The sequence below is a fragment of the Marmota monax genome, unplaced genomic scaffold (genome assembly GCF_021218885.2).
Source record: "Marmota monax isolate L192 unplaced genomic scaffold, Marmota_monax_Labrador192_F-V1.1 WCK01_AAM20220418_F8-fsc00007, whole genome shotgun sequence".
In the NCBI taxonomy this organism is placed as follows: Eukaryota; Metazoa; Chordata; class Mammalia; order Rodentia; family Sciuridae; genus Marmota; species Marmota monax.
Window position 1 is genome coordinate 3,477,501 of NW_026692781.1, and position 25,854 is coordinate 3,503,354.

Here is a 25,854-nt window from a genome sequence, read left to right on the forward strand (position 1 = left end):
TGTTGAGGCTTTTAGCCTCTCACATTCGTTTAGTTTTATGCCATAGTAACTGTTAATGTGGAGTCATAAGTGCTCCTGCCTTTCAGCTGAGTTCTTCAGGAGAAAGAATTCTGCACAGTCATGTCTTCTATGGTCACTAACATAATATAAATCCAGACACTGTTTTATAAGAAATGCTAAAATGCTACCAGCAACCAATATAATGGTCCAGGTTTTCAATGATGTTTCCATTTTAAATCTTTAAAAAAAACAATGCAGTAGTCTTCAAGTACTAACATTCTCAGAAGAAAAGCTCTTGGAGGATCCAGTTAATACATATGGATGAACTAAAGTCCACTGAGACTTAAAATAATTCTCAAAGGATTCAGGATGAATATGCTATAGTATAAATCGTTCTAACAACTTGCATTAATAAGTTTTAACAGCCCACTGACCTCATGCAGAGCTGCTCTTCTTACCCCATCCCCCTGCCAAGAAATAGTCAAGTTTTTATTCATTTCTAAAAGATTAATCTGTGTGACATCCACCCCCTTGTTGCTCAAAGAAAACGTTGGTTCTTTTTATAGTTTGTCACCCATACAAAGCATGTAATCTATAAGATCATGGCTCATTTTTTAAAGAACTAGCAAGATGTTCTGCTACAAAAAATATATGTATCTGTGTCTATGCTAATCCATAGACCCCAGGAGGCATAGAGCTCCAACACCCCAGCTCTCTCTCAGAAGGCAAATCCCATGAGTTCTCAAGGTTGACAAAAAGCTCAGCCCTCTACAGCAAGCCTGAGAGCTCCTACACAGGAGTCAATGAGTCCTGATTACTGTTTCCCTGTGATACTTTTTTTTCTCATTGCTCAAAAGGTTCTTAGCAATATCAGGGCTTTAGTACCAGTCAACTACTTTCAGACTACAGGTAGATGATCTACATGAAGGCAATAGAAATAAAATTTACCCCAAAGTTTCCATCAACTCTTCAACCCACTTGAATCTGGTTCTGTTTCTGAAATTCTTTTCAAAGGGCCCAAATCACCCCCCAAAATTTCAAACACCCAAATATCTCCAAGAGTTCAAGAAAGAGCACCAAGTACTTATGACAGACCTGGCACTGTGCACATAAAGATGAATAGCACAGGTCCTTCTTCAAAATTCATGGAAAGTTTGGGTGTGTAAATCAACATGTACACAGTGTAATTGTGTGTACATGCTACAAAAAGCCATATCATCACCATGCTGTAATTATTGCATAAGGTTACAGCAGTTCCACTTGGTCAGGAAAAAAAAAAGGCAAATAATGAACAGCAATATCAATTTCCTGCGCATTTAAGGACTCCCCAGGCACTGTACCACCTCTGTCTGCTTTACATGCCTGATTTTATTCCATCCTCCAGCAAGCCTGTGAAGTCAGTAGTATAGACCCACTATATTGACAAGAAACTAAGTCAGGAAGAAAAGGCTAATGCAGAGTTGGCAATCCCACCCAGATGTACCCCACTTGAAGATGTGGCATTCAAACTGAGTATAAAAAGAGGGTGGAGAAGGGACAGAGGGAGGGCAAGAGTTCTTGAATGGCAATGTGCAAAGGCTCAGGGGACTAAAAATATTCTGGAATATTCACAATTTCAGAATTGCATCACTCAGTTAAATCATTATCAATCTGGTAAGAAGCACATATTTTATTTTAAAATACCCTATGTAAAAATAATACAACATCACTTTTTTCCATTGTCATATTTTACGAATCTTGTGTGTGTGTGTGTGTATGTGTGTGTGTGTTTGTTTTCTAACTCACATACATTCTCCAATCCGTGTCTTTCCAATAAAGTAAAGAGCATCTCAGGAAGTAGATGTACCACTAGTAGAGACTATAATGGTTGTTTCTGAAGAACAACTATACAATCTTGAGGGCAGATGAGGTTACAGAGAAAATGACTAAGCAATTAACACTTTGTCCATCAATAATGTTCTCAGGTAGTCTAAGGGAAAGATTTCATAAGAATGTGAATGCATGGCCTATGGCTCTTTTTTAAAGGATTTTATTTATTTATTTAATCATTATTTATTCATAACATAGAATCTAATATTTCAGCTCATATAACATATGGAAACCTGGAAAAACTTTCAAGATTACTAAGAAATAAAAGTGGTCCGTCAAATACACTGCATGTCAGTCTAATTTATTTTGACCAAATTAAAAATTTCCTAAAGAAATATACTGCTCTGTCATTAAGTACACTGGCAATTCCACCCCATAGAGCCATGTGCTTACCAGACATTCTGCATCACAGCCACTAGGTGGGATCTCAACTAGTTCAAAACTCTCAAAGACCATCAGGAACAATGCAGAACAAATGGAAAAACAAGCAGTCCTCTCACTGAGCTAGGAAAAATCAAACTCTGACTTCTTGGTGATGTCAAAAGTTTTGCCAAACACAAGGGAAGACAAGAAAATGCTGAGGGACCAAACTGCAATCTAGGGGCATTTCTACCCCAAAGGAGCAAAGAAATAAATCAAGAAACTCTGAGGAAATGAATCCTATGCAACAAACATAAAAGGACAACTGAAATGTTTGAACAGTTTTGAAACATCTTGTAGCTTTATTTACAATAAATAAATTCAAGAGGCTGGGCTGTTTAGTCTTCTTGACTATTTGCTCTTCTGAAATATCCTGCAAAATATGTTTAATCCAGAGAAGGGCAGCCTGGCTCAAACAGGAATTTACTGTGTGATGTTAAAGGCTTAACAAGTTCCATAAAGATTAAGGCAGAGAATAAAGGAATCCCTTGTAGCAGGAGGGTCCATCTTTATGAAAGAAAGTTTCAGAAGAGAAATCAAATTACTATGTTTTAAAATATAAGTATAAAGTTGGATCCTTGAGTGGGCTAGGGTAGACCGCGGGTGGACAGCATCCTTTTCAGGTCTGTGAGGATGATGCCAGACACAACCAGGTCTGTACAAAGGGATCTTCCCAGGCAAGGCATTCATGCGGTACACATCATTAACATTCTGCTCTAAGGAAAAGAACACTAAGCTCCATGATCAGTACCCAGGATATTTCAAAGTAACAGAATGTAAGAAGGAAGAAATGAATTCAACAGACAGACAACCTAGATTGCAGGGCAATAACACAGGAATAAAGAGGAAACACTAAAGTTAATTCAAAGCCATTTGCTTCTGTTTATAGGATTAATCTTTCTAGGTAAAAATCTCCTTAATCTTCTTTACTGATAATCTTTTAAACAGCACAAACAACTTGTTCTACAACTAAAAAGGAAGCTCATGCAAAATTCAATAGCTCTGCCTGGTTTAGACTGGTGCTAGCCGGATATTCAAATCCTGAGAGGTCAGCTCAACCTACAGTGCAGAATATTGGCTCAGCTTCTGAATGAGGCACTGCCAATTTCTTTTGATTTCGGTTTTACTTCATTTCCTTTGATGACAGAGCCCACACCTAACAAGTACAGTGAATCTTATTAACAAAAATTTTCCTCTGCCTCCCAGTTGTCTACACTTTCCTTTTTCCCCCTTGGACAGACACTGTCTCCCACTAATAGGATAGAAATCCGGGGGCCAGAGCAGGGTTCCCTTGAGACTAGAAGTACCTTCCCAGTGTCCTCACACAGCCTCTCCCCATCCACAAACAAAGCTTTGTCAGGATTCAAACCAGGTCATTAACTCCTCCACGAAGTTTGACATACCTTTTGGAAGGATCTTTTTGAAGACACAGTGAAAGTAATTTTCTAAAGGACTTGCCATACTTTTTCATCATTTCTTTATCTTCTACTCCGGTTTCTAAAGTGGGTGGATCATTTTGCAAAGTCAACATTAACACCTGCAGCAGAAGCAAGCATGAAGACAGAACCTCAGTATAGCAATTGCTACAGTGGAATTTGTCATTTTTTACAAAAGCATCAAAAACCCTGGTGACTCAAAATGGAGTAGGGAGGAAGAGCATGAGAAGAAGATTACCATTAAATAGGGAAGAGAGGAGAGAGGGATAAGGGGAATTGCAAGGAAGATGGAAGGAGACCCTCATCGTTATACAGAATACATGTATGACTATGTGAGGGGAAAAAAAAAAAAGAAGTGTGTCACATTAGATTGGGTAGAGAGAAGTGATGGGAGGGGAAGTGAGGGGATGGGGGATAAGAAGGACAGCAGAATAAAATAGACATTATTATTGCTGTATGTATATACGTGACTATATGACCAATGTGATTCTGCAACCTGTACACTCAGAAAAATGAGAAATTATACCCCATCTGATTCAAATGTATGATATGTCAAGATCATGGTACTGTCATGTGTAACTAATTAAAACAAATTTTTAAAAAAGCATCAAAAATCCTCCTTCATTAGGTACAAACATGCTTTTCCAAGAGTTTTAACTTTCCAAAAATTGAGTACTAAAAGCTTTCATCTCCCTCTGCCAATCTGTTCATGTACCCTTTAACCTTTTTGTTGCTCCACTGACAGAACTTACAAAATGTGCTGTATGTGTTAAAAATGATCTTCCAAAAGCAACCGGGACAGGGCTTTCTGGGAACTGGCTCTCACAGGGCCTCAAGGAGCACGTAGCTCCAGCCCTGTCTGGTTGGGAAAGAGAGTGTGGAAGGGAGAGAAAGGCACATTCATGTGTGCAAGCCATTCATAAGCGAGGACCCACCCGTCCGCAGGGCTTCTGTAACATATTACCAAACCTAAAAATAAAATCACAACATCCCAGGAGGTAACATGATTTCCTTTTGGAAAAGAGAGAGAGAGAGAGAGAGAGAGAGAGAGAGAGAGAGAGAGAAATTGCTAAAAAGGCTTGGCAAAATTGAGAAAACAAGATACTGAAAGATAGCCAGAATATAACTGAGTTATGAAAAACCATAATAAGTCCAAAAGGCCATGCTGCATTGGGGGCGTGTGTGTGTGTGTGTGGGGGGGGGAGATGGACAGAACAAAATGAAATACAACTTCTAATCACAAAGGTAAAAATTCCACTCTTTTGCACTAACTTTAAAATTATTTACTTTCAAAAAGTAGAATGTGTAAAAAACTACTGACCTACAAAATGAGTAAACCTCATTAATGCATAAATCAGTCCTAATTTATGCAAATGCTATACATGTCAAGACTCTTTTCAAACACTTTCAGATGTGTGAATAGATGAAGGATGAAAGTGACAGTTTATTGTTTGTGGAGGATAATAGCCAAAAGCAGAATGGAGGGGACTGCAGATTCTGAAGAATCGTCCTAATGGGCTTCAGGCTGGGATGGCAAATGCCCTTTGGATTCAGATGGGAAGTGCCAAGCAATGAGAAAAAAAGAAAATAAGAAGAAAAACTAGGTGAAAGAAAAAGTCCTCAGAGTGATTTCAGTACTTTATCTCCAAAAGGGTCACTTCTATTGTTCATACTTGGATTTTAAATGTTCTGCTAAGAATCAGATGTGGACAGAGAGACAGACAGACAGACAGACACACATACACACACACACACACATACACACACTCTAAAATCTTAACTATGTTAAAAATATAAAATGAAATATATATAGGAGGAGTAAGCTATAGGTTTAATCCTCTGCACCAAACAATAAAAAACAAAGAAAGTAACTACACTAAAACCTTAATATAGATTTTCTGTGATTATGAGATTATGGATGGTTATTTTTCTTCTTTGTTCTTATTTCTACTTCCAAATTTTCTAAAATAATAAATTATTACTTTTTGGAGGGAAGAAGGGTCCTGTAGCTCAGTCCCAGGGCCTTGCACTTGCTAAGCACATGCTCTGTCACTCAGCTACACCCCCACCCCTACTTCTTTTTAATCAGCAAAGCTATTTAACTTGTTTATCCTTGGTTTTAATGTTTTTAATTCTCCTAATTTTTTCCCAATAAACATGAAACATCCACAGACCATATTCCTTTTAAAATATTTTCATAATTTCCATTAAACTATTTCAGCCTCAAAACTAAACCCAGTTGAGGAAATTAACCCTTATGCTACCAACTAAGAACTAAGAAAAATAATGACTATGGTCTGATAAAAGAACAACAAAATCCTGAAAATAGCATCCAAAATACATGTTGCTTTGTGAAAGCATTGTGATTCGCTTACATTAAAGGAGCCACCAATGTTACATTATAAAGGCAGGGGTGACAATGGTGTAGATCGTGAAAAAAAAAAAAAAAAAAGATCTTAAAATCTGGGAAATCCATCTGCAAAGATGACATCACCATAATCTACTCTTAGACTTTCTTTGAGGACCTGGGATTATGCTGCACTCAAAATATTAATGACCAGCATTTGTCATAGCTACAGACCTCTATGAACCAATCTGATCAGATTCTTTCCTCAAGTCTGTGCTAGCAATGCAAATCAAATTTCGAAGCTGGGAATTGTACTGCTTTTGTCCACTCTGTCCACTGAGAAAATCAAACAACATTCAACTTGACTGTACCCCTCCCATTCATTCTCCTAAAGTCTGAGAGAAAAATAAATTCGTTCAAGAGCATTAGAGAATGGATGCCATTCAATCACATTTCAAATCCAACATATTATTTCCAATAGTAATTACTTTCATGGGAGGGTATTTGTGATAAGGCGCTGCTCCTGTTGCTAATTCAATGGCCGTTATTCCAAAACTCCACATGTCAGCCTTGAAGTCATAGCCTCTCACCTAAAAGAAAAAAGAAAACAAAAAACAATAATGATGGAGCAGGCATGTTACACATCACAAATTCCATATTTTTGTCCGAAATCCAGAGTTGTTTATGCATAACTTCCACATCAGTTTGCTAAGGTCTAGCAGTTAGAAATTGAATCTACGATACATGATGCATTCTACTAAAATGACTGATGTGAGTGAAATGCTAGTGTGTTAATGATATTACTAACTGCACTGTATCAACCAAGATAACCTCTATTTTTTTTTACCTGTTCCATGACTTCAGGTGCCATCCAACATGGGGTGCCAACAAATGTTTTTCTTACTTTATTCCTTGTAACATCACCCCCTGTTGCTAAGAATGCACTTACCCCAAAATCTGAAAGGAAAAAAAAATCAATATTATTTTGGGTAAGACATTATTGATTATAAATTCTGTTTCTTTCAACATAACTCTTCTGGTGAGCATTACAGTGGCAAGGAATCATTGCAAACATGTTCCTGGAGATCTCTCAGTCATACAAGGGGGTGGTCCTACCATCTGCCATCCTGCACACCCTAATGGGTCAGCAAGTTCCCTGGCACCAGAGCTCAGCATAACAAATTATGTTTTCTTCTGAAATGTTATCAAAAGTCACAATGTATCATAAAGAATTACAACACAAATGAAAATATAAACATTTCCAAAACACTGAATATAAAGTTGTTTTATCTTTAGACAAGATTAATTTTAGAAAATCATTTTTAAGAATATCACTGGAGAAAGTGTGCTAAGGTATGTGGTATGGTTCCTTTTTGTGTTTTTTATTATGATCTTCTAGCTGCTTTAATTCAAAGTTCTCAATGTATAGAGAGATTTTTTTTTTAAATAAAAGAGGAATAACATCCAACTTTCCCATTCCAATATCCTCGCCTTGACAGTGTTCATCAACATCTTAGCAAAATTGTAACGGCAAATGCACAAACCCTCAAATACAAAGCCAACAAGCTTAGGTTTGTCCACATGCAGCAATCAACACAAATGAAAAACTCAGTAAGAAAAGACTATTTTTTTTCTCATGTTTGCTTTCTGAATGATCTTCCTAAGTAGCGATGGAATGGTTTGTAGAATCAAAATAACACTTATTAACACCCATTATAAAGTTCATTGTATGAGATTAATTAAGCACACTGTAGATGCAGACAAGCATATATGTAAGAATTATCTCTACATATAACAAGAGAGAGGGGAACACTTGGTGTTTATTAATGCATGAAATCATAAGTACATGTTTATATAAAGGTCAAAAGTAATTAATCGGTTAAAGACTAGTATACTTAGTAATAGCCAAGTCAAAGACCCCTGGATAGTGAACTGGTAAATAGTAATAAGAAAGGGTAGTTAACACCCCAACACCAAACACATAGAATACTGTGGAATATGGCTCCTGCAAACAGCTTTAATGTAATTCTCCTTTGCCAGTTCCCTTTGCTGACTGTCAGAATGACAGCAATTACTAAACAACCTAAGTACAAACCAAGGTCAAAATGTATTAACATTTGCTTTAGGCCTATAATATTAAGTTATGCAACTGGGTGATTTAATACATGATAACCAGTTCCCTAAATAGAAACATGTTGACAGTTTCATTTTATTTACATTTAAATATACTCTACTCCCCAAAGGATTTCAATTACAAGTAAAAGAAATGAAAATTGACAAATGGAATTTTTGTTCCAACTACTACTCTGATGTTAATATTAAACATTAAGCAAAATTACATTTTGGAAAAAATAATTGCCATATAATTTAACTTGCATATATAAGTCCAACTCTAAAACTCTTTAAATTTTTATCAGAAAATTTAAAGAAATTTTATCAGAAAACTGAAGTCTTGTGAAAAGAAATCTGTAGAACTAGTCAATCAAGTCTCTTGTGGGCAGGAGAATATATAATCCATCCTCTTACAGATAATTAGGTGAACTGAACCATTTGTAGGCATCTACTATTTTTGGTTAGAGAAAAAGAATACAAAAATGCTTTCAAAAATATTAAGTTCAGTGAATTCAACATTCGATTTTTTATTGAAATTATCTTATAACATAATAGCACAAATAAATTATATATATAATCTGTAAATAATTAAGGATATGAGTAAAGGCTGCTTTAAGTGAAAAATATATTCATCTTAATGTAGCTAAAGCAATCTTGGACCCTAAAGTCTCTTCCTGAAAATATAACCCAGATAAAAATCCAAAATTAACATTATATATCTTTTCAATTCCTTAAAAATACTATGTACTTACATTCGATATTTTAAAGGCTGGCAAAACAGCTGAGCAAGATATATAGTAGCATTTCATTTTTGACAATATCCCTTCAATATATCGTTCGTGATTCACATATTTATTCATAGCCTCCACTTAGAACATTCACTTTAAAGTTATAAACAGATGGTTAAATGTCTTAAAGCTCAGAACAAAAATTCCAGAAGCAGAAAACACCAATCCTAACATCCACTAGCTCTTGGGAGCAGAATAAATACACAATTTGCTCCTGTGTATGGCTAATGTGTATAGGGAAAGATTTATATGTACAGAGACATGGAACATGTTAACCAAAGTACATAGTGTGCTTGTACAAACAGGAAAATTGGTATATTCTGTTGAGTTAGCTTACATATGACAGTGAGAACAGGGTGGCAGAACAGCAGAGTGAAAGCCACCCTTGCTTCCTAAGGGGCATATCTATGTGGCCAAAGGAAATACTGGGTCAGAGACCATAAGCACTTCTCTAACAACATGAAATCAAAGCTCCAAGTAGAGTGAGCCAGCCCATCTTCCTACCTGCAGAACAACTGGAGAATATGGATAATAAAAGGGACTTTAAAGAAGCTGTCATCCGAGTAAGTAAAGGGTTCCAACATCTTTTGAGCCCATCCACTTCTTCCCTTCCCTCCAGCCACCGCCTCAGTGTCAGTCAGCACTCCTTGCCAAGATGCCTATGGCAGCCTCCTAAGTTCCCACTGCCTGATCTCCCCGGATCTAGGCTCTAGCAACCAGGCTTTTCTGGCCCAGACCTGAGTCCTCCATAAAAGTCTTTAAAATGTCCAACAACCCCCAGGGTGAAGTCGAAATGTGTTAGCCTAACACATAAACCTGACCCCCTGTCATCTCCCACCTCACCTGTCACTGCTCCCAGCTCCAGCCAGTGGCCCATACATAGCCCCACTCAGCTGCTTACTTTTCACTTCTGACCCCAGTGCCTACTTAGCCTCACCAGTGATGCCACTGCACATGGTGCTCATCATCCATGCACATCATCTTGTCCATTATGGAGAGGACACCAGCAGAGGGCATTCTGCATGTCCTGAGTGACAGAAGCAGTTTGGGCATCCTGACCTTGCAATTCCGTCAATGTACATCCATCACCTTTATTTAATTTGTCAAGAATCATTTAAGCAACACTGTTCATTGTTTTATTTTTGATGTTTTAATGCTAAGCCTTGAGGAGGATCTACAGGATTTTGAGGTACAGTTATCAGATTTTAAGAGTGTTAGATCTACCAGGAAACAGCATGCAGTGATAAGGGAGGGTGGAGAGTCACAATGCTTAAGACTGAACAAGGGACTTAACCTTGTCCATATCTGAATGGGCTTCTGTTTCCTCATCAGGCTTCTTACCTTGCACCTATTTTTATTTTCCTTTCATATTTGGAAGATTCTCTTGCTAATTTTTACCATGCATGAATATTCTTTACAATAACTGTTAGGTCGGTCAATAAGCTACTGTTCTCTGCCATCTAATCAACCATGTATGTGGGCTGAGGGGTCAGCATTAGCAATTTTCTGAGGTAGATAAAAAAGAGAGAGAGAAAGAAAGATAAAGATGTGTTTCTCAACTATAAGAATGTCACCATCTTGGGCTGGGGATGTGTCTCAAGTGTTAGCGCGCTCACCTGGCATGCATGGGGCACTGGATTCAATCCTCAGCACCACATAAAAATAAAATAAAGATGTTGTGTCCACCAAAAACTAAAAAATAAATATTAAAAAAAATTCTCTTTCTCTCTCTCTTAAAAAAAAAAAAGAATGTCACCATCTCAGTAGGATAAGACATGAAATAATCAACAACAGAAAATATAAAATCTAACACTACGTTGTCTGTGTAGAGGTGCAGGGGCTACGACTATAATGGTCATGGAAGACTGTAACTGAAGTGGGCCTTGGACCCAACCCTGCAAATGAGGTGAAGATCTGATAGTCAAGCCTAACAGGAAATGAGTTCCAGACAAAGACACAGCATGAGCAAAGCACAAGTGTGGAGCCAAGAAGAAAAACTGTCTGACAGCTGCCAGGGTCAAGAACTCAAATACCTACAGGGGCCAGGCAGGAAAATAAAGGAGGGAGGAGGGTCCTGAAACCAGCAGCAGGAGCCCAGTGATCAGGGCACTTGACACACAGTATCAGTGCAGCTGAGTGCTGGGCCCCTTGGGGACCCTGGAGCCCATTCTCAGTACCCCCCTCCCCCACTCAGGCCAAAGGCAGGCTTCTGCCATGAAGCTGAAGAAGAAAGTCAGCATCAGGGAAATGGGGACCTGATGTCCCCAGATCTCCCAGTTTTCCCAGAGAAGCCGGACATAGCAATCTTTATGTAAAAGTACCCGTTTTTGTTGTTGTTGGCAACAAATCCATTAAAACTTATGAAGAAGAAACAACTGGGAAAGCAATTCCTCCAGCCTAATTTAGTCTGCAAAACTGGCCAGCTGTGTTGTTCTGATGTCTAAAATTTACCTAAAAATACTTCAACATATACTGAGTGACATTATGCTGGCAACCCTACAACCCAAGTGGTCAGCTGGCCTTCTAACCAAGAATGCCCAGCACTGAGGGGTTCTGGCAGCACTTGATTCAGGACAGCTGCTAGAAATATTTCTATTATCCATATCTGAATACAGACAAGTATGGTCCAGGTGAAATGTCAAAAAGGGATTGTTACTAAGGAGAACACCACCATGATGCAGGTCACAAGTGGGCTTTCCATTAGCAAAAACTAAGTTTTCCACACACTGAGAGCAGCTGAAATATTTTTAGACATTCTCCCCACCCCTGCATGTATAGAATAAAAGGATCTAGTCAGGCCCATGTATAAACTAAACCCCTAACCAGTTCTATGTGTATTTGGATTCCTGATGCCAAAGATAAGGGCAAAGGAAAACTGCATCTGGAATCCTGAATTGTCTGCCTCAAGTAAATTTCTCATTCGCCTACAAGAAAAAGGATTCCCTTGGGCTTAGAGAACAAATTGTGAGAACCATTTAGGGGCTTGCTTGCTAATCAAGGCAAAATTAGACTGAAAACTGATTTCCTTAAAGTCTAAGAGGGAGGTTATGCATGAGTAAGGAACAATCCTCACCTACCTCAAATTTCTATGGCATCTATAATTATCTTTGAAAAGGAACCTGAATTGTGCATGGAAAAAAACTGGCTCCAGGTCGATTCGATTGGTTAGAGAGTAACAGAATCAATGCTTGATAGTTCAGCACTTCCTAAAGGCAGACACAAAGGGTTAAGAGAGACAGTGATTCTTTCAGTGATCTAAGGGGTTAGTTAGGAGACAGAGAGAGCCCTACTGGTTTTAGGGGGCCCTGCGAGTTTCTGGCTATAGAGCAGCCTCATTTCCCCAAATGCAAGGCTTTATAAAGTCAGGAAGCACTGGAAGGACAGTTGAGGAGCCCAAACACAGTGGAGCATCAGGGAAGAGAACTTGTTGCCCTTTCTCTCTAGAGAAGAAAATGTGGGAAAAGTAACCATGCAGGGGTATTCAGGAGAGGAGAGGGCAGGGCCAACTGCAGCCGTAACCCCAGCAGTAAAATCAACAGGGTCGGTATGAGAAGGGATACTCTGGTAAGGGGAAGGATCACACAAATTCTTGAGAAAATAGGACAACTTAGTGGATATAAGAATTGAAAAAGAAGAAGGTATAAAAAGATTAAATGACTTGGGCTGGGGCTGTAGCTCAGTGGTGGAGCACTTGCTGAGCATGCATGAGGCACTGGGTTCAATCCTCAGCACCATATAAAAATGAATAAATAAAATACAGGTATTTTGTTCATCTACAACTAAAAAAATTTTAAATTAAAATTTAAAACAAAAAAAGATTAAATAACTTGCCAAGGAACACATAGCAAGTTATTGAGGACATGAATAAAATCCACAGTCCTTCAAAAAGGAAGCCACTTAGCTCATAGGCTCCTTTTCAGGAAAGTTCAGTGTATTTTTCTTCATTGAAAAGGAAGTTCAGAATAGGATAATGCCGTTAATATTCCACAACTCTAAGCTCTTCCCCGAGTAAAGATCCAGTTGTGATTACCCAACTCAGGAAAACTAGTTTGAGGTTCTCTGGTTAATCCTCAATGTCATATTTATATCATCAAAAACAATCCCTTTGTAATGTGATTTGCTGCCCAGTTTTTTTTTTCCTCCGTTTCTTTCTTTCTCATGAGGGACTCTCAAGACTTCACTGGCAAAACTGAAATTTACTGCAAAACACCCAGGACCATTTTCAGCACTGCTAGCACCCAGCCCCTGGGAGCAGCATGGATTTCCTTAAAATTAAAATGTTGCAATCCCAAGAAGCATATAAAGAAGTGCACCGTGACTTACATTATGTAAACTAAACAATAATGGATATAAAGCAGAAGCAAATATTTTCTTAATTCGGTTAGGAGTAGACCATAGTAAGCATTTTCAACGTATTTCATTCTTTTCACACTGTATTATATCAGGACGTTGTGTCAGGGCCACGCTGCTGCTCAGTAACAGCAGTGTGCACTGCCTGGGCTTAGACACACTGTGGGCTGGCAGGATTTTGCTTTAGACACAATCCTGACCTCCCTGTGACAGCTAACGTGGGAAAAGATAGAGGGTGAGTACTGCACAACCTGAACAACGTCAACAGGAGGAGCTTGCTCCTGCACCACACTTAGAACTGGAAGTGCCATTTTCCACTGGGAATTCCCCCATGAGAGAGAAAACACACAGACCAAGGAGAACCCTGGTCATGGAACGCAGCTGCAGAATAAGAGGGCTGCCTCTTTCCACTGCAATCCATAATGCTAGTCCATCCAGGTCACTCTTCCTAATGTCCAGATCTCGTCATGGCACTCTTTGGTCAAAACTTTCTCTTTCCCAGGCACAGAATAACAAAGAACCTCATCTCAGGCCATTACTCAGCCTGTCTATGGGTGACAATAGCCTTCAGACTGCAATGCTTATCCAGTTGTCACATACTTTAGCCGAAAGCTTCTTTAACGCAAAAGATCACCATCTCTCAGGTTCATTTTCTTAATATATTTTCAAATTCAGTCTTTATCTACAAGTGGTTGTTTGCTTTATTTTTGTTTTTGAATTAAATTGGAGCAACTTTCCACCTTCTTGGAGCCTTGCCATCATTGAAATGTCATCAGACCTCTGGCCCCTGAGAACCAAGTCTGAATGGCAACGGAGAGCTATATCCTCCTTCATTCCCGCAACCGGAGGCAGGAGAGAGCCCAGTGGATGCCTGAAGAGTCCAGATGGACACTGTGCCTTGATCAGTAGAACTCAGCACAACCCAGGGCAAGTAGCAGAACACAGAGCCAAGTCAGGATGTGGCAAGACCTGGGACAAGAGCCACCAACACTCACTGTGCTGGCTTCCTTCTTGAAGTAATGCCACCTCGCTCACAGCAGCAGTTTCCCCTCTATTATCACAGTGGCATTTCGGCACATTGTGAATGTGAGCCTGTCAGAAGGGCAAACAATGACACACGTGGCCCTCATTCAGAGGCACTGTGGGGTCCTGCCCAAAGATCCCTGAAACTAAAAGGAAAAGAAGAGGCAGCAAAGGGAAGATCCAGGAGTAGAAAAGAGCCCCGTTTCCACTCTGAGGAACACTCTGGAATCAAACAGGCTGGAAATGTAAGTCGCAATTACATTCCCTACTAATTTACCTAACTTCTTTAAGCAATCGCTTTTCAAGCTTTAAGATGGGGAGCTTAGAACACAGCAGGTTCTCAATGCTATTAGTCTTTGTGGCACACACTCCGGCTGGCTGACAACCCAGCATCCACACCCCATTCTGCTCTACCAGTATCATTTTTGCCAGACTACAGGGGATGAATCTTACTGATCTAAGTTAGTGATGGCGCTTGGCCTCTCATAATGTCTGAGGGTCTGCCCTGGTTCAGACCTGTGAAATCCAAGTGGAATGCAGTGTATCTGCCTGTGGAGAAGTTTTCCTCCTGAATAAAAGAACGGCCCCACAAGACTCCTTTGCTTCCCACTCCCTTTCCAGTGCAGGAGCAGTCATGTGAAGAGATGATGCTGTAGCAAGAGCAGCCCAGGAAGACAGATGCTGTCCCACACACTGGGGGTGCAGGGGGAAGCAGAGAAGAGCTCAGGATGGCTGGGATTTCCCTAGGCCAGTGCCCCAGACTTCTTGTTATGGGAGATAACCAAATGTTTTTGTTGTTGAACCTCATCAAGTCCTCTTTTATTTACACTCAGAGGCTTCCTAACTCTTACTCCTGCCTCCCCGTTCTTTTCCCCAGGCCAGCCATATTTCTTCGGACCTCCCAACTGCTTAGCCACTGCAAAGGCCAAAGTCATTTGTAATCCCCAAAAGAACTTGGTAGAAATCAGGTGGAAAAAAGAAGTTGAGCACACAGAGCTATTTCAGATTTTTAAACAGCTCCAGTATTAAGCATGACTTTTAATACCAGAGGCAGAAATCAAAATAAATGCAGAGGTATCTAAAGGGGGCTGGGGCACATGCTGCAATATAAGTTTAATTTACTTTTTTTTTTTTCCCCAAGAGTTGCTACTTAAGGCAATGCTTACCCACCCACCCACCCAACACCCCCCCAAAAAAAAAACTTAAAAAAATAAAAAGCACACAATAATACACTCCAGGAAACAGGAAAAAGCAATATCTTCAATGTTCTAATCTGGAATCTTGCTGTTCAAAATGGGATCCATAGACCACAGTCAGCATCACCTGGGGGCCTAAGACATGAAAACCTCAGGTTCCACTCCAGAGCTGCAGGATCAAGATCTGCACTGCAACAAGAACCTCAGCTGGCCCAATACACATAGGAGTGTAAAAGCCTCCTAGCAGTGCTTCAGCATGACTCATAATGTCTGGAAGACTCCAATGCACAGCCAACTACACAGCTTCCTTCTTTCCCCTCTTGGATGAAGAAAACCATGGCCATGAAAAGAGAGTACAGGAAAAAATAATCTATGGATGCACATTCATGTATTTTATGACATGTTCTTTGCTAAGTACAAGGGCATTACAAAATATGAGTCACATCCCACATAGAAATCTCAAACCCAATGACTCTCCACTGTCTAGTGTGTCCACTAGGACAAATAAACCCATACACATGACATGCCTCATGAGAATACTCAGATGTTTAAAAAAGCTTTTTTGTAAGTACATGAAAACAATTAACAATCCCAACATTTACTAACTATCCATCACTCATGGCTGCTCAGGGGAGATGCTATGACACAGGGAGAGAAGCAGCTAGGTGAGCATCATTCTCAGCAGAGGTATATGCAGCACCACTGCTTTCTCTCCCACTCATGAAGACCTCTGATGAATCAAGGGTGATATCATTATCTTATCAGAGCAAAAACCTTGGATATGTTCATCTTTTAAGTGATTCAGTAAGTATGTTGGCACCTGACCTACCATTAGCAATCAATTACTCACACACCACCTGTCCTGCTCAGGACAGCCAGGTGGCCCAGGAGGACCAGACAAAACCAAAAACAGTCCTCCAACACCCTCACTGACTACCCAATCTCCTCTGACCTTTTCAGTAGGTTCCTGGCTTTCATCCTGCTTATTCCTTCTTTATAAGCCAATGGTGCTCCATGGCCTTATTTGGCTCTTTTGACTGTGGCCCCCATCCACAGCATGGTGTCCAAGGCATCTGCCCCATCATTTGGGATTTCCTGAGTCTGTATCCTGGAGAGTCACTAATCAACTGTTCTGGACAAATCTGTTTCCCATCAACGAATGAGGAAAGGCTGCTCCGATTTTCTTTGAAATATGGGAGAATGACAATTTCACAGCTTCTACTAGCAGCAAAAGGAGGCAAGAAATCAGAAGACATCATCTTTTTATTCCCTAAAGGTGTATCTTCATCTGTAAAAGTAAGAAAACCACCAAGAAGAAAGCCTTTGCATGCTTGGGGTCTCAGCTGGGTAGGTTCTAGACATTGCCATCATTCAACAAATTTCCTTCAAATGTGGCCTGGAAGTCTGGAATCCCATGCTAGTTTTCTCAAGTCCAATCACAAACAGATACATGTGGTCAAGAGATCACTATCAACTTTTTATTAAATATGATACTTACCATGAACAAAGGAAAACCAAGATAATCCCCAAATCACAAGTTCATTATTCTCTGACTCCCAGTAGGTAGGAGGGATATTTTAAAGATGCTCTTGATGACAACAGCCCCAGGACAGACATTTGGCTTAATTCCTTCTCCATGGCCAAGATCATTCTCTGATCTGAATGCTTTAAAATAGTCCTGAGAGAGTCAGCTAATGACCATTTTGATGCAAGAGAGGTCCTTGGAGAACCTGTTGTCAACCTTCCTTATTTTACAACTGAAGGAACCAAGCCCTGGGGCAACTGAACTGTCAAAAAGTATAGAGTTAAAAGTCTCGGGGAGGTGGTGGTGGGGAGCCTACTGGCAAGGACTCAAGTGAAGTCTGAGGAGATGTGAGAGTGATCAGCTTTACGACCTTCAGAATGACCTCAAACAAGTCCACAGGTACTCAGCAGTCATCAGTCCCCTGTCTGTAGGCCTGCTCTGCTAAACTGTCAGAGCTATTGTAGGAGGCCACTAGATGAGTGTATTATACAGGTGCTATCATTTCCCAAGTCAAAGACACGCTTCGGAAGTCAACAGGGGCTCCTGGCTGGCCTATCCACATGACAGGCATAAGCAACTTAGATCAAATATTAATAAGTCTAAATTTCCAATGTGATATTTATATCCCTGCAGGTGGTCTCTTTCATACAAATCTCCACTTAACTAGCTCTGCTATCAGAAGCCTCCATTGAACCACAATAGCCCATCTGTACACTTGAAAGAAAGTGCTCCTATGGGAGAGGATTAAAATAACACAACTCAGATGACACAAGTATTTAAAGAGACAATTGACATCCCTTCCACAAAATTTCAAGAAGAATTGGTCGAGGACAACATAATTTTTAAGATTTTCAAAACATCAATGAAAAAAACTTAGTATTTAAAACTAACAAGGCAGGGTCACTAAATGATGAGGATCATACATTTAGCTCTGTTGCTCAGTTCTTTTAATCTACACTTACCATATAGTCACATTGTTATGGCTTGGATCTGGAATGATGTCCCCCAAAAGATTTGGTCCCTAATGCAGAGGTGGGGCTTCTGGGAAGTGATTGCATTATGAGGGCTCTGACCTCATCAGTGGATTAATCCAGTTAGTGGATTAATAATCTGAATGGAGTACTTGGAGGTGGTAAAAATTTCAAATAGATAGTCATGGTTTGGAGGAAGTAGCATGTGCCCTTGGGGACTATATCTTGTCCCTGGACCCTCCCTCCTTCCCTCTCCCTCCTTTTCTCCCTTCCTCTCTCCTTCCTGGCCACCTTATCCTGAGCAGTTTTCCTCTGTCACGCCCTTCCCCCATGTTCTGCCCCACTTCAGGCCCTGAACAATAGAGCTGATCAACCGTGGACTGAACAACCTCTGAAACCGTGAGCCAAAATAAACCTTTCCTTCTCCACGTTGTTTGTTTCAGGTATTCTGGTCACAGTGATGAGGAGCTGACCAATACACATATGTTTGTTAATTCATTCAATAATCATTTACCAAGCTCTCACTCAGGGCTGTTTGTTACTAGTTCTGGGCACTGAGACTGTCTGCACAACAGAAACTCCTGTTCTCGTGGAGCTGACATTTAAGTTAGGGCTGGGGAAATGGATGAGATTAATGTGGATAATACACAAAATTACTAAGGACAACACACAGCAGTAGTTTTCAGACTTTATTATACATTGGAATTAGAGGGCTTCTTAAAACCCAGACTGCTGGCCTTACCTGTGTTGTTTCTGAGTCAGCAAGTGGGAGGGCATGAGACTGCGTCTTTATCAAACTGAGACTGCTGCTGCTAGTGGCACACCTCAGTGACCACTATGATCGATGGAGGACAGTGCTGTGTACAGTCAGGAAAAGTAAAGCAGAGAACAGAAAGTTTGGGGTAGGAGGATTGCAATTTGCCACAGGATTGCCATAGAAAGATCACTGATGCAAAATTTGAGCCTAGATCTGACATAGGTAAGGAAAAGAATATTTCAGATAGAGGGAAGAGCCCATGTAATGATCCTGAGGCAGGAACATGCAAGACAAGGAGGTTCATTTGCTTGGAACATAGAGAAGACAAGAAAGAATCAGGAGACGAGGTCAAGAAGATAATAAGAGGCCAGACCTTGTAAGGCCCTGTGGGCTGCCTTGAGGACTTGACTTTCTCTCTTAAGACAGAAGGGGGACTGGACGGTTGTGAGAATAGGCATGATATAAGTCAACTTGGTGAAATAGCATTCCTCTGGATGCTATGTAGAGAACAAAACACAGGGGCAAGGGTAGAGGAAGAGAAGCCTTCAGGATGTTACCTAACCAACACAGACAAGGGAGGATGGTGCCCTGGACCACAGGGTAACAGGGGAGGTGGTGAGAAGTGATCAGCAATAGAATTTACTAACACATTGGACAGCCCATAGGATCTGAGGGAAAGACAAGGGCCAAGCAACACCACAATTTCTGGCTAATTCAATAGAAGGATGGTCCTGCCATTAAAAGCAGCAGGAAAGACTGTGAGAACAGCTCTTTGTTGGAGGGCATCAGGGCAACGGAGTTCCTTTGTACTTAGTTATTCAATTTTAGAGTTGAAATTGAGAGCCTGAGAATACCATTTCATACTGAGAGAAACCAGGACAAGCAAAGGCCCTAGCTGAGGACACAGGACATAAATCAGTGATTGAGGGAGTCCACTAGATAATCCTTGGCTACTGTGACCCCAAGAGTACTCTGTATAGAGAAGGGTTAAATTTTAAATACCTTGGAATATAAATACATGCTAACACTATTTAAATTTCCAGAAAATCTGTAATCAATGCACAATGTATGCAGCAACTTATGTTACTGACCAAAAACCCATTCCTATTTATAATATATATTTAAGATTTACCCCCAGGACAGCCTATTAAAATAATCCAAGTATGACTAGCTTCAATTCCCCAGAAATAGGTATTTCCTTGCACACATACAAATTGTGGACATTAAATTTTTATAGTTAACTGTTCAATGCCTGTTTCACTTGAACTGTAAACTCCATGACAAAAAAAACATGTCTCTGCTGCTCACCACTCTGTCAGCTCAGAGGACTGTGCCTGGAACCTAGTAAATGCTCAACAAATATGTCAGTTAACCACATAAGACACTGAACCCAAAAACCCGATGTTCACCTTTCACCAGGGAAGGAGTAGACTATATAACAAATGGGAAACAGAAAAGTAAATGAAAAAAATAATCAAGTGAAGAACTGAGTTAAATTGCTTTGCTTTCAGAAAGTCTCAAAATGTGTTTTACCCAGACCTCTGTAGCCTTTGATAATATATGAAATTTAATATAATAATGATACTGCAGGCAAAGGAAGGAAGGAGGGAGGAAGGAAAGGGAGAAGGGAAGGAAGGAGGGAGAGAGACCCAGTCACATCTGCCCTGGCCCCCCCTAGACAGCCCTAATGCTCAAGCCTGTTCCCGATGCAGCTGAATGTGCACAGCTGAGGAAAGATTCCAGCCGGGAAGCAGCGCAAAGTGATTCTTCTCCTCTGGGTTCACGCAGTAAGACTTCCTTACATTGTTGCTCAAACAACTGCTAGCAGCTGTTAAGGGACAGAAAACTGCTCAAAACACCCTCAAGTATTCCTCCCCGAAGATGTGCAGATGGAATGGAAAGCCAAGTTTCTAGAATGGATGACATTCTTGGTTCGTGCTAGAGCTTTCACCAAATGTCACCATTTGTCAAGACCCCAAAAATCAGGAAGCCACATTTACTTAAGCCAGAAAAGAAATTGATAATTAGACTTTTATCTTAATCCATTAAGCCATATAATTCACATAATTATAATTTTTTCCTGAAACACAAAACACAAAAATTTACATAATTATAATTTTTTCCTGAAACACAAAACACAAAACAAATATTTTGGTTCACCATAAAGCACTTTGTAACTTGCAAAAATTTTGCCTGTGTACTTACTCTACTTTCTGGGTATATCCAATGTTCCTTACTTCATGTTCTCTGCTTTACTCCTCAAGTTTATTAATCATTTAATTGCTAACTACCTAAGACAGAGCATGCCCAAGATCAGAGATGAAAGATGTTCATTAAAAAACTATTTTCAGTCTTAAGAATATAGAGTAGTACATGTGCCTAAATACTTTAAATATTTGCACCCCCACCCTCACAATATTTTATATGTATAGATATATATATACACACACATATCTATGTATATCTATATCTATGCATATATAATTACTCATTTGAACTTGCAGCTCAGCCTTACATCTGTGCTCTCTGCCACTGACGGGCACATGTATTTGCACAGCCTGCTGGTGAGACAGAGTCTAGCATGTCTCCAGTCAGATCACATTGACCAAAAGCTCCTGAACACCTCCCAAGTGTCAGCACTATCTGGGATGTAGAGATGAGCAACGTGGAGTTACCAACTCTGGGAAATATCCAGTCTGGAGGAAAGTGAGGAAAAGAGAGACCCAACTTTCAGCACAGTGTCACAGCACTTGGAAGCCACCACTTTGAGGGGCTAAACCCAGAAATGGTGGAGATAGTGGAGAAAAGGATCAGAAAAAGTTTCACAGGGAATGAGTGCTCTGAATTGAGTGGTGGAAGAGGAGGAGTTTAGCCAAATGAAGAAGGGAAGCCATGAAGCAGAAACCAGAAGTATTGCAAGTTGAAGCAGAAGCACTCTGGGCAAGAAGGGGAAACTGGCAGTCCTCCCTTTGCCTGCTTTATCTGCTTTCTGGTTCATAAATGGCATCTTCTTGATGTTCCCTCACTCTGTAGAAGGGGGAAAGCAACTCTCCTGGGCCTCTTTAAAATGAGCACTAAGCCCCTATAACCAAACCACCTCTCAAAGGTGCAATTTTCCAGTACCACCACATTAGGAATCAGTTTCCAAGAAACGACTCTGGGAGGATGCAGATATTCAGACCACAGTACACGCGCGTGCACATATGCACACACCTAAAAAGCAATAGGATGTGAAAATAAGCATGAGAGCTACCATGTAGAATACAGTATCACATGTCTAGAAAGTTCTTCAGAAATCAAATGTTCTGAAACCAACACTTTTACAATACCTTAAGAATCGTCCAGCTGGGTTTAGTGGAACATGCCTATAATCCCAGCTACTTGAGAGCCTGAGTTAGGAGGATGGCAAGTCTAGGCCAGCTTGAGTGACAGTAAGAAGACCCTGTCTCAAAATAAAAAGTACTGGGGTGTAGTCCAACAGTACAGCTCTTGCCTTGCACACATTAGGAACTGGGTTCAATCCCCAGTACCACCCAAAATTAAAAACAACAATAAAGGAGTAGTCCCTATATAAAAGAATCCTACAATAAACAGATTTGCAGTGACAATTCTGAAGTGACTTGATATGCATTTTCTGTTTGCTTAAAATAGTGTCTCTCATTAATTCTGGACCAACAGGCTTAGTCAATTGCCAGACAAAGTGCTAAAGCTCCACTAACACCATGACACAGCATCAAATTAGAAAATAAAATGCTATGCTGTGGGAAGACCATGACTTTCAAACAGCCACTCCCCCTTCTATCATATATTGTAGCAAAACCTATTACATTTGCCAAGGCATTCTATCCAAATTTATTATCAGAGAGTCACACACAGGCATTCTAAGCACAGAGGATACAATAGGAAGGAAAGCATTTTCTTTCAACCCTGAGTGGGCAGTGCTCTGTGTTTTTGTTTTGTTTTGCTTTGTTTGTTTGCTTGTGGTGCTGGAGATGGAATCCAGGGCCTTGCCAATGCTAGGCGGGCACTTTACCACTAAGCTACTCCCCATCCTAGTCCCTGGGTTTTAATTCACTACATCAAAACTGAAGTTTACCAGTCTGGAAAGAGTACAGTGCCACTGAGCTTAATTCTATGCCAAATGAAACCTAAGATAATCACTTCTCTCATCTCCTAATATCTTACTAGGGATACTTTATGTTTCAACTTGAAGGAACAAGGAGAAAGAAGGTGCCAAATGTGTTCCCTGGTCCAAAGCAGAATCAATTTATGTAGAGGAGTACATAGGAAAGCTAGTGACTGTTACTAATGTTCCATCCAAAACTGAAGTCATTTAAATTTAGATCCAGGGTCCTCTCCCTGGAAATCTCACCCATAAGGCATGGACAAGCTCTCGAGTCAGCCTGAATCTGAAGCTTTGGTCTACTGTGGACGACCCTACATGCCAACTTGGCATATTACTTTCCTGGCTCTATGCCTTCATTTCTTGTCTGTAAAATGGACATAATAGAGATGGCCACAGTGGTGCCTGCCTGTGGTGCCTGCCTGTAATACCTACAGCTCAGGAGGCTGAGGCAAGAGGATTGCAGGTTCAAGGCCATACTCTGCAACTTAGTGAGACCCTGTCTCAAAATAAAAAATTAAAAAAAAAAAAAGGATGGGGCTATAGCTCAGTGCTAAAGTATCTCTAGGTTCAATCCCTAGTACAAAAAAAAAAAGGCATAATAGTTCCTCCCCAGTAGAGTTATGGTAAGTCCCAAACTGGCGTGACATAAAGGAAGCACTCTACACATTAGTTACCAATTCTACATCCATAGTCAAGAGAATGCTATATCCCTCCCACAGAATGTATGCTGTTGTCAATACAACCAAAGACATTAGCCTTACCACACTCCTTAGGTACATAAGAAGGCAAGGGTTCCTCATGGTCTCCCTCAGGTTCCTATATCTGACTTTGTCTGACAAAGTTCTGAAAAAGGAATCGGTGCACCTGGTAGAGTGACTCATGTCTTTAAGTAGCAAAATTACCCTTACTTTAAAACAAAGTACATAATACTCTCAAGGTACAGTCAAAGAAATATATGCAAACGAAACTCCCCTGACTTTTATTTTAAACATAGGGCCTAAAGAGGAGGAAAGAGACAAAGGGGAAAGAGCAAGACCATCCAGATTAAAGCATTATATTATTTGTTCACATATAATAGATACCAACCAACAGAGAGTCAGTTTGGCTGCTGCTGCTGAGTCTCTATCTCCACTTTCCACCCACGTCCCCTATTTTATCCACCAAAGATACCAGCAAACGATCCAAAGACTCCTGATCCTAATTTTTGTTAAGTCATTCCCCTATAAATCAGGGACAGCAGCAGCATCTACCAATCCAAGGAGACAAGAAAAAGCTTTTTAAAGTTAATTGCCCTGTTACAGTTGGAACTTTAAAAGTTGAAATTCTAAATTCTAGGTAAATTCAATGCTTTGCTTAGGTCAGAGAATAAGGAAAAAATTAAATGCGAATTCTAGAAAGCTCTAGATCCAAAAATGAAGAAAACACATTTATTTAATGGTGTGCTAGACCACCCTATACATCAGGGGAAGGAGAGTTCCAGTTCGTGTTATTACTCAGGCAAGAAGTCACATGTACAAAAGGAGACCAAGGAAACTGTGAATGGCTGGAAAACAAAGTCCTCACTAGGTGCCAGGCGCATAAAAGTCACAGCCCTTACACACAGATTCACTAAATCCTCACAACACCCCGACATGGGGGATTTTCGTAAGTGTCCTTCTGATCAATGGCCCCCAAGCATAATGTCCTACTGGGTCACATGCACCACAACCACCCACAGCGAGGAAAAAACCCAAAGGCCTGAAACAGAATGAAAAACAGAAAACCTTACCTTAGGGGATCTCAGCTGAGAAAAAGAAAAGGACAACGTGTTCCAGAGGGCCAAGGGAAAGAGCTCAGAACATTAATCTGACAAGAATAATGGGATGAGGTGACTGGCAGGGTACAGAGTGGCAGAATAAGGCAGGGGTTGACCTGCCTTTGCATTTCAAAGGCAATTCACTCCAACCTTGACCCTCTTGGTGAGAGAGGACCATTTCATCACCTGAGAAAACTAGTTGTACTTTCTTATCAGTTTAGAGCAAGATTAATGGCACACTTACTTCCAAATTCCATACCTCTTAATAACCCATAAACTCCCTTTTTTAGAGCTGCACCTCAAGGTTTGTATGTCTCTAGGTGCATTAGAGAAGCTGTGATCCTGCTGGCTGTAGTAACACTGGTCCTAATGGGAACACCAGTGACAGTAATGGCAGCAGCTGCTGCTGCAGTGGGGCTGCACCGACATCACTGCAAGCCTACTGTGTGCCACCCACTATTAAGGATCCTGGTTATGAAGAGCCTCATTCAATTTCAGAAAAAGATGAGATGGATCATATTTTCATCCCCCTTTAAAAGAATAGAGTCTGAAGGCTTGGTAACTTGCCCTGGGTCCCAGAGCAATGTATTCCAACCAAGCCAGTTGATACCAAAATCTGTACTCTTAACAACTGGACTACTCTTGAGCTGGGTGGTTTCAGAGTCTTGCTCACCAATTTTTTTCAGCTGATGCTTGTTGTGTTGAAGCATTTATTTTTTCAAACTCTCCCTAGCCTGTGGGATAAGGGGCACTCCCTAGAGTGATGACAATATATATATATATATATATATATATATATATATATATATATGTGTGTGTGTGTGTGTGTGTGTGTGTGTGTGTGTGTGTGTGTAAGGCACTAACTTAGCTCAAGGACAAAATCCTACATGGATGATAATGAGAGCCACCAAAGTAGAAGCACAGTGGGAGGCTGATAATGACGACGGATGCTGAGTGGAAGAAGCTCCTTCCTTCTACTGTGGACTATGTTGGAAGTTTTTCATGTTAAAGGTTTTTAAATGGCTTTGACTTATTGACAGTTTGAGTTTATTGAGTCATTTCCTTTCATGTATTTTACTAGGTCATACTTGCATATGGTTTAAAATTCAAAATGTGATAAAAGGTTTATACTGAACAAT

The 25,854-nt window shown here is 40.3% G+C and overlaps 1 protein-coding gene across 1 annotated transcript in view; it reads right to left on the minus strand.

Moving 5' to 3' along the window:
• Stk39 (serine/threonine kinase 39) overlaps positions 1 to 25,854 on the minus strand; it is a 266,714-nt gene that overhangs the window by 159,987 nt on the left and 80,873 nt on the right. Inside the window, exons 6-8 of the mRNA XM_046447447.2 lie at positions 6,920 to 7,029; positions 6,561 to 6,662; positions 3,693 to 3,826 (exon numbers count right to left, since the gene is read on the minus strand). Coding sequence (XP_046303403.1) covers positions 3,693 to 3,826; positions 6,561 to 6,662; positions 6,920 to 7,029 — 346 coding nt within the window. The remainder of the gene's footprint in view (positions 1 to 3,692; positions 3,827 to 6,560; positions 6,663 to 6,919; positions 7,030 to 25,854) is intronic.